The sequence below is a fragment of the Alosa alosa genome, chromosome 15 (genome assembly GCF_017589495.1).
Source record: "Alosa alosa isolate M-15738 ecotype Scorff River chromosome 15, AALO_Geno_1.1, whole genome shotgun sequence".
NCBI classification, from domain to species: domain Eukaryota; kingdom Metazoa; phylum Chordata; class Actinopteri; order Clupeiformes; family Clupeidae; genus Alosa; species Alosa alosa.
Window position 1 is genome coordinate 28962505 of NC_063203.1, and position 10000 is coordinate 28972504.

General features: G+C 47.3%; 1 protein-coding gene across 3 annotated transcripts in view; it reads left to right on the forward strand.

Annotated features, from left to right (window-relative positions):
- Window positions 1-10000, forward strand: part of ece2b (endothelin converting enzyme 2b) — an 82400-nt gene that overhangs the window by 53336 nt on the left and 19064 nt on the right. For all 3 annotated transcript variants that reach the window (XM_048265026.1, XM_048265027.1, XM_048265028.1), the window contains 2 exons: window positions 2894-3018; window positions 9180-9326. In XM_048265026.1, the coding sequence (XP_048120983.1) occupies window positions 2894-3018; window positions 9180-9326 (272 nt within the window). The remainder of the gene's footprint in view (window positions 1-2893; window positions 3019-9179; window positions 9327-10000) is intronic.

Sequence of the window (10000 nt, forward strand, 5' to 3'; positions counted from 1 at the left end):
TGGTGTTTTCTGGGCAGTTCTCTGTAATCAAGTTGTAATCATCTTACACTCCCTTTCTCTGTCAGATATTTAACCATTTAGCTTTTTCCATTTTCACAAGTGATTATTTTGCACAATAGTGTGTGATACTGCTGTAGCCGTACTACTGTACGGGGCAGTCGTGGCCTACTGGTTAGGGCTTCGGGCTTGGAACCAAAGGGTTGCCGGTTCGAGCCCTGACCAATGGGAACGGCTGAAGTGTCCTTGAGCAAGGCACCTACAGTAACCCCTCACTGCTCCCCGAGCGCCGCTGTAGCAAGGCAGCTCACTGCTCCGGGTTAGTGTGTGCTTCACCTCACTGTGTGTTCACTGTGTGCTCTGTGTGTTCCCTAATTCACGGATGGGATGAATGCAGAGACCAAATCCCTGGTCTACGCAAGTATACTTGGCCTAGAAAGCTGATTTACATTTAGCCGGACAATTTATGTCTTGATATTGGGGTGGGGGCTGGGGGGGGGCTGGGGGGGCAGATAGATGACCTGAAGATGTGCACTGACCACTGCCCTTTACTGAGGGACAAAATTACTTTGTTTGTTTGAAACAGTTTTCAGGAGGTCGCTGAGTGACTACCACACTACCACGTCAAGGCACACACACACACACACACACACACACACACACATATACAAATGAATACACACACACACACACACACACACAGACACACACACACTTTGTGCTGATACACCTGCTCGATTGGCGGCTAGAGCTTAAACAAACACAAGCGGAAGCAAAAACAAGCAAACTGTGTAACTAGCCTTTGCCAGTGTTGAACTGTGCACAATGGCGCTCGGCCCCGTGCCAAGAGCCCCTCCCTCTGACGGTGGCCCCTGAGGGCCAAACTTGCTGGCCGGTAATTGGAGCGCTGCTGTGCCAACTGTGAATTTACTGCTGGAACACTCTCATGGCCCCACTTGATTTAATTTGAGGGGTTGGGGGGGATAGAGGGGGACGAGGGGGAGGGAGGAGGAGAGGAGGAGGGAGACAGAGAGGTGGAGAGAGGAAGACGAGAGGAGAGGAGGAGGAGCGGGAGACAGAGAGGTGGAGAGAGGAAGGGAGGGGGAGGAGGAGAGGGAGACCTGTGTGTTTGTCTTTGTACAGCTGTTGCCATGATTACAGAATCATCTGATGGATTGGACACGTCATGTCATCCTCCTTTTTCTCCCTCTCTCTCTCTCCCTCTCTCTCTCTCTCTGTCCTCTGTCTCTCTCCCCCCTTCTCTCTGTCTCCTGTGTGTTCTCTCTATTCTAAATGAATTAAGAGCATAATAGGGTTCTGCCCTGGTGCCTCTCCTTCCCGGGTCTGCTGCAGTCTTTCCGCATGTTCATGCAGATGCTGCAACAGATTCAACACACACACACACACACACACACATACCTCCTTCCCGTAACTGTAGTTTTGTGACCAGATGCAGAGTAAGTCAGCCGAGAGTGAATTAGTCCCTTGGTTATGAGGCTGGCAGAGAGAAGTTTGTTGGGAGTGGTGTGTGTGTGTGTGTGTGTGTGTGTGTGTGTGTGTGTGTGTGTGTGTGTGTGTGTGTGTGTGTGTTTCCTTTCTTTTCTTTTGTTTCTGGTTTTCTGTTTCCTTCACTAAGCTGGATCTGTATGTGTGTGGGAGACAGACTCCAGAGGTAAACTGACACACACACACACACAAACACACACACACCCTCTTCTGGGAGGGAGGAGCCGGGGGGTGGGGTCTGGGTTCCATCTGCCTCTGTTTTTTTGTGCGTCGGAGTTGTGTTCCATGTTCCGAGTTGTGTTCCATGTTCCGAGTTGTGTTCCATGTTCCGAGTTGTGTTCCGAGTTGTGTTCCATGTTCCGAGTTGTGTTCCGAGTTGTGTTCCATGTTCCGAGTTGTGTTCCGAGTTGTGTTCCATGTTCCGAGTTGTGTTCCATGTTCCGAGTTGTGTTCCATGTTCCGAGTTGTGTTTCATGTTCCGAGTTGTGTTCCATGTTCGAGTTCCGAGTTGTGTTCCATGTTCTGAGTTGTGTGTCTTCCATTGGAGTGTTCAGTCTAAGATAACAGCCTCTGTCATGGAGCCTGGTCGTGTGTGTGTGTGTGTGTGTTTGTGAGAGAGATAGAGAGAGAGAGAGAATGTTCTCTCCACCACAACCTTCCTCTCATCCCTCTCTCCATCTCTCCTTTTATCCTGCCACTCAAAGCAGCGGGGGCGGGTGTTTGTCTGACAGGGCCAATCAGGTCGCTTACCCCTGCGGTTTCTGAGTAGGTGAGATGACCGCTGCTGCGGAGCTTTGGGCTCGTCAGGTGACCTGTGGGCATCACCTCTCCCCTGTTGTCACGGCGACGCCCGCTTGGCCTGCTGCTCTGTTGTCTGCTGATCTGGCTTTTTGCTAATAACTCTTTCTCCCTCATTCTCTCCCTGCCTCTCCTCCTCTCCTCCTCTCCCTCCCTCTCCTCCTCTCCCTGCCTCTCTCTGCCTCTCCCTGCCTCTCCTCCTCTCCTCCCCTCTCCTGCCTCTCCTCCTCTCCTCCTCTCCTCCTCTCTCTGCCTCTCCTCCTCTCTCTGCCTCTCCTCCTCTCCTCCCTCTCCCTGCCTCTCCTCCTCTCCTCCTCTCCTCCTCTCTGCCTCTCCTCCTCTCTCTGCCTCTCCTCCTCTCCTCTCCTCCTCTCCTCCTCTCCTCTCCTCCTCTCTCTCTCTCACTCTCTTTTTTTCTCTTTTTCTTTCTCTCTCTCCTCCCTCTCTGTCTTTCTCCTTCACTTTGTCTTTCCTTCATCTCCTTCATTTACCTGTCTGTTTCTGCTTCTCTCCCCCCCTCCCTCTCTCTCTCTCCCTCTCCCTCCCTCCCTCTCTCTCCCCTGTTCTGTTCCCTGTGCTGTGTCCCCTGTAGAGAACGGCACGTTTAACTCCAGCAGTGATGCAGAGAGGAAGGCCCAGAACTACTACCTGTCCTGCCTCAACGAGCAGCGCATCGAGGACCTGGGGGCCCAGCCACTCATCGACCTCATCGCCAAGGTGACCTCCCCCCCCCACCCCACACACACACACGGCTATATTTATGACCTCTAGGAACTGTGTGAGCAGAGGTACCATTCCAGCATCCCTGGTTTCCCTCCATGAGGCCTCTAGTTGACTTTGGTTGATGTCATTTTTCACCATCAATTCTGTCCTGGCTCCTCCCATGTTTTCTCCACACGTCATAGCAGAGGTAGCGTGGCGGAGTAGGAGCTGGGCTAGCATGCAGTAGCCAGTGAATGGGAAGTGGGTGGTGGCGTGGTGGCTAAGGAGCTGGGCTAGCGTGCAGTAGCCAGTGAATTGATAAGCGTGAGTGGCTAGGAGCTGGGCTAGCGTGCAGTAGCCAGTGAATGGGGCGGTGGTAGCGTGAGTGGCTAAAGAGCTGGGCTAGCATGCAGTAGCCAGTGAGATGGGGGCGGTGGTAAGCGTAGTGGCTAAGGAGCTGGGCTAGCATGCAGTATCCAGTGTCCTGGCTAAAGAGCTGGGCTGGCATGCAGTAGCCAGTGAATGGTGGTAAGCGTGGTGGCTAAGGAGCTGGGCTGGCATGCAGTAGCCAGTGAATGGGGGCGTGGTGGCGTGGTGGCTAAAGAGCTGGGCTAGCATGCAGTAGCCAGTGAATGGGGCGGTGGTGGTAGCGTGGTGGCTAAGGAGCTGGAGCTACAGCATGCAGTATCCAGTGAATGGGGGTGGTGGCGTGAGTGGCTAAAGAGCTGGGCTGGCATGCAGTAGCCAGTGAATGGGGCGGTGGTAGCGTAGTGGCTAAGGAGCTGGGCTAGCATGCAGTAGCCAGTAAAGTGTGAGTGCCCTTGAGCAAGGCACTTAACCTGGAGTTGCTCTGGGGAGACTGGCCCTTGTTATAATTGATATAAGTAAGTTGCTTTGGATAAGAGCCAGCCATCTGAATAAGTATAAGTACAATATGCGTCCGACTGTGAGTAAGGGATAATGCATCTTGGCGTGCAGTGGATTAATTAACTTGGTGTATGTGTATGTATTGGATAGGGAGGGGAGCTGCTAGCTGGTGTGAAGGATGTTTATGCCACCCAGTAACTGCCATCTCTGCCATGCCATGCCACCCAGTAACTGCCTTCTCTGCCATGCTATGCCACCCAGTTACTGCCATGCCATGCCACCCAGTAACTGCCATCTCTGCCATGTCAAGCCACCCAGTAGCTGCCTTCTCTGCCATGCCATGCCTTCCCCTGCGTGTTTTCCTCTGATGGGTTTTCTATCAGACGTATCGTAACACCCCCAATTATCACCACTTTTGTTCAGGAAATTCTAAAACAACGATGTTTTTAACACTTCAAAATAACATTTACTAAATTAACCTTACATTTTCAGTAGCCATAGTTGTGTAGATTTGAACAAAATCTGGTTTGGTTCTTAACGGGGCATTTACTGCCTGAAATATCCGATTTTGTTTACCACGCTCGGAGTTATAGTGCTGGCCTGACGGGTCGCCCTATTTACACCGTTCAACGGCACATGGACGGTTAGACCGAGGGGAATTCGTCGTGAAATTAAAATTCCACTGGAGCTCCCAGCGGTTGTGTACACACGCAGCCTTACAACACTGTTTACAGCTCCTGGAGTCACGGTAAAATGTCATTTTGGTACATAGCTAATTTAGATACACCTATGTTGTGGGTGGTTTGCGTTTCTATATGAGTCCGCTGTCTTGGTTTGTATAGAAATGGATATTAAGTGACACATACACTAAAGGCGGTGGAAATACGGGACCGGGTGGAAATAGGGGGGACGACGATGGATGTGCTGATGTAATTCTATCACACGCACAGTATGGATGTGCTGAAGTCATTCTATCACAGGTATGGGTGTGCATATTTATTTCTCTCTGAGGCTATTAGTCACACAGAGGAGGGAGAGAAAGAGACGGAGATGACCTTGGAGATTAATGCTGTCGCTCAGTGCAATGAAAAGTCACCCTGTCGAGCAAAAGTTCATCTCTGCCTAATTGAATTTGCTCATCGGGATGGGTAGTTTGTGAGTGTGCGTGTGTGCGCGTGTGTGTCTGCCTGTAGTGTAAGATTGTGTGTAAGGTTGTGTGTGTGCATGCGTGTGTTTGCGTGCATGCATGTTTGTGTGAATGTGTTTGTGACTGTGTGTGTGTGTGTCTGTTTTTTGTTTGTATGCATGCACGTGTGTGTGTGTGTCTGTTTTTTGTTTGTATGCATGCACGTGTGTGTGTGTGTGTGTGTCTGTTTTTTGTTTGTATGCATGCACGTGTGTGTGTGTGTGTGTCCTTATCCCCATTTCACTTTCCCTATTTCTGTGGTTAGATGAGGATTCATTCTCTGAGCTGTCACCACACAGAGTTAGGGAGTGTTAGGGTTAACACTTAGGGTTGGGGCAGCCGTCGCCTACTGTTTAGCGCTTCGGACTTGTAACCGGAGGGTTGCCGGTTCGAACCCCGACCAGTAGGAACGGCTGAAGTGCCCTTGAGCAAGGCACCTAACCCCTCACTGCTCCCCCGAGCTCAGCCAGCAGCAAGCTCACCAAGGCCGGGATTAGTGTGTGCTTCACCTCACTGTGTGCTGAGTGTGTTTCACTAATTCACGGATTGGGATAAATGCAGAGACCAAATTTCCCTCACGGGATCAAAAAGTATACTTATACTTAGAGAGTGTTAGGGTTAGAGAGTGTTAGTGTTAGGGTTAGAGAGTGTTAGGCAGTGTTAGGGTTAGAGAGTGTTAGGCAGTGTTAGGGTTAGAGATTGTTGGGGTTAGGGAGTGTTAAGGGCTGAGAGTGTTGGGGTTAGAGAGTGTTAGGGTTATAGAGTGTTAGGGAGTGTTAGGGTTAGAGAGTGTTAGGGTTAGAGAGTGTTGGGGTTAGAGAGTGTTTGGGTTAGGGAGTGTTAGGGTTAGAGAGTGTTGGGGTTAGAGAGTGTTAGGGTTAGAGAGTGTTAGGGGAGTGTTGGGGTTAGAGAGTGTTGGTGTTAGAGAGTGTTAGGGTTAGAGAGTGTTAGAGAGTGTTAGGGTTAGGGAGTGTTAGGGTTAGGGAGTGTTGGGGTTAGAGAGTGTTGGGGTTAGAGAGTGTTAGGGTTAGAGAGTGTTAGGGAGTGTTAGGGTTAGAGAGTGTTGGGGTTAGAGAGTGTTGGGGTTAGAGAGTGTTGGGGTTAGAGAGTGTTGGGGTTAGAGAGTGTTAGGGTTAGAGAGTGTTAGGGAGTGTTGGGGTTAGAGAGTGTTAGGGTTAGAGAGTGTTAGGGAGTGTTGGGGTTAGAGAGTGTTAGGGTTAGGGAGTGTTGGGGTTAGAGAGTGTTAGAGAGTGTTAGGGTTAGAGAGTGTTAGGGTTAGGGAGTGTTGGGGTTAGAGAGTGTTAGGGTTAGGGAGTGTTGGGGTTAGAGAGTGTTAGAGAGTGTTAGGGTTAGAGAGTGTTAGGGTTAGGGAGTGTTGGGGTTAGAGAGTGTTAGGGTTAGATCAGGGGGGTCAAACATAAGGCCCGGGGGCCAGATCAGGCCCGCCAGCAGGTTTCATACGGCCCCCAAGATGTTTTGGGTAGGAAGGGGGAAATAGAAACAAAAAGATAGTCTTCAACAATCTGTAATAAGCAATATCTCTATGATACAGTGATTAATCCTAGCACTACAAACCATCCTCAGGAAGGTTGAAAGAACTGACATGGAAGTAGGTTATTTCAAGAGAGAATGGCGTTATACATGACAGTAGCATTGTACTTGTTTGCTTATAAGTGGATATTTGGTAAAAGAGTATATCAAACAATACTCATACCCATGTATAAAATGTATAATGACCATAACGGCCCTCACGAGGTCTCATTCCAACAAATCTGGCCCACTATCTAATATGAGTTTGACACCCCTGGGTTAGAGAGTGTTAGGGTTAGGGTTAGAGAGTGTTAGGGAGTGTTAGGGTTAGAGAGTGGGCTAAGAGTCTGCTGTTTGGGACTGAGTATGTATTGTATGGGACTGAGATTGTGCTGTTCCTGCCAGACACCCAGCCTCTGTCCACCCACCGGCCTGCATTCGCTCTACAACAGGAACACATTCACTATGTGCCATAACGGAGATCACCCTGTATAGACAGAGAGCAATGTTCACTATGAACAACAAGGGGCTGACCTCTGGTGATGAGATGTTGCACACTCTAGCTGCATATTTTTTTAATTGGATAGCCTTTTGGCTGTGAGGCATTCTTCATATCCAGTTGGAGACCATACTGTCACAAACAGGCTTAAAATGGTGGCTTGAAATGAGTCTCTCTGCTTTTTTGAGGCTATCCTACTGCAATCCAAGCCTGGGCAGCCTACTCTATAAACGGATTGATATTTGAAGATAGTGACAGTGTAGTCCAGGGGATATCGGAAACAAATCTGAAATTCCTTTACAACAGGACAGCCACCAACAAAAGGAGGGCTCGCTAAACGTGATGCTTGTAGTTTTCCAAAGTCTATTATGAGAGTTAAATTTGATAAGTGAACTTTACTTTTCCATACTGTATGTTCAGTGGCCTCTAAAGTTAGTATTTCTCAGTCGTTTGCGGCCTCTAAAGTTAGTATTTCTCAGTGTCGTTTGCGGCCTCTAAGTTAGTATTTCCCAGTGCCGTTTGCGGACCCCTGGTGGTCCATGCAAGCTATCCATAGTGGTCCGCAAGCAGATGTGGTAAAATGTCATGTTTATATCAGTGTCTCTTATATGCTCGACTCCAAAGCAAAGTTGCAAGTCACACAGATATTTTGCCATATTGAACCAACTCGTATGTAAATCCAAACAATATTATTTGAATTGTCAATTCAGTAGTCCTGACTTGACTTCAACAAGCTGACAGTTTTGCAACACTGTCTATGTAGCTAAACATAATTTATGTTGATTATTTAATACGATTAACTTACTAGTAACATAGCTATGCCAGTTTACACTTTCATTTACGTTGATTATTTAATACAATTAGCAAATCAAATGAAACAGTAACACACACAACAAGCAAGGTGCAAATACTGTATGAAAATGGTTCAGTGAGTATTGTGTAATATAGTGTTGAAGCAGGACCATTTAGGCAGTTAGGTGGTTTTGGTCTTAAAAGACCAAGTATTTTTATTATGTGGTCCTTGGCCTTAAAAGGTTGAGAAATACTGCTCTAAGTGACATTTTTTTTTTTATGATTATGTGGTCCTTGGTCTTAAACGTTTCAGAAGCACTGCTCTAAGGTTTTTTTTTAATGATTATGTGGTCCTTGGTCTTAAGCATTTGAGAAGCACTGCTCTAAGGTTTTTTTTTAATGATTATCTGGTCCTTGGTCTTAAGCATTTTAGAAGCACTGCTCTAAGGTTTTTTTTAATGATTATGTGGTCCTTGGTCTTAAGCATTTTAGAAGCACTGGTCTAAGGTTTTTTATTAAACTCATTGAGTGCCAGCAATCTAGACCATTGTTGATGATTTTTGTACAGCCACAGCATATTCTGTGTTATAGCTATGAACACATACAATGGCTCGTTTGAAAGGTGAGACTTTAAGAGCTCTCAGTGGGTGCAAACCGTGTATTTCTACACGCCTCTGTTCCTGAGAAATCCCAAGCTAAACAGTGGCTGTTTTCATCAAAATCCCTTTTTTTTTTCTAGAAATGGAGATATTAAGCCTTTATGACCTGAGAAGTGTTGCCTGCAAAGTTTCTGGGAAGAGATCTAACGAGACCTGCCACCTAGTGATAAACCCACCAAAATAAATGACCTGATTTTGACTCATGCATGTCACTGATAGGCTAATCAGTGACTGATTCAAACAAAGCGGCAACCATCAAAAGTCGAGTTTAGATCAAACGTCCAGATAAAATGTCCAGATCTTGCGTTTTCATGAGTTTTCGATCGTCATATATTTCATTTCCATTCATCACAGAGTTCCCAAAATCACATTTGTGTGTTAGAGTGTCTAGTTTCGTAATAAATAAAAAAGCTAAAAACGTAATATTACGTTTTTGGCACTCAACGCATGGGAAGGAAAAACGTAATATTACATTTTTGGCAGTCAATGAGTTAATGATTATGTGGTCCTTGGACTTAAGCGTTTGAGAAGCACTGCTCTAAAGTTTTTTTTTTAATTATTATGTGGTCCTTGGACTTCTTAAGCGTTTGAGAAGCACTGCTCTAAGTGCCACTTGTGGCCCATGTGCTTTCTCTGTGTGTAGACGGGTGGATGGAACATCACTGGGCCCTGGGACAAGGACAACTTTATGGAGGTTCTGAAGACCGTCTCCGGGCCATACAAGGCCCAGCCTTTCTTCACCATCGGAGTTAGTGTGGACCCCAAGAACTCCAACTCCAACATCATTCAGGTGTGTGGTGTGTGTGTGTGTGTGTGTGTGTGAGAGTGTGTGTGTGAGAGAGAGCAGTTCACCCCCAAAAGACTTCAGGGATGTGGTGAATCATCATCAGACAGAGGTTTGTTTACAGCTGTAGTGTTGTGTAAACAAATCACATTCATCGCTCTTCATGACCACAAACCTCTCCTCTTCTGAGAAGCCCAATGACAGTAAAGCACATGACAGGCGTGTCAGTATATTGTTACTGGAGGGACCACATAGTTTTTGTCATCATGTCAGACAGGGCTTGTATACAACAGAAACAACAGAAACAGATGTGTGTGTGTGTGTGTGTGTGTCTGTGTGTGTCTGTGTGTGTCTGTGTGTGTCTGTGTGTGTGTGTGTGTGGTTTGTTTACACTGTAGTGTTGTGTAAACAAATCACATGCATCACTCTTCATGACCACAAACCTCTCCCCTTCTGAGAAGCCCAATGACGGTGAAGCACATGAAAGCTGTGTCAGTATATTGTTACTGGAGGGACCTGGTAGTGTTTCAGATGACGTGCAGACCTACAATTCTGTACGTGGTCTCTTAGTTGGACAAGCCTGGCTTATCGAAGTCATGCATCATAGAGGTACCTCATGGCTTCATTCCTGCCTCGCCTACTTAGAAAGGGTTTTTATTTACACATAGGTCATAACCATC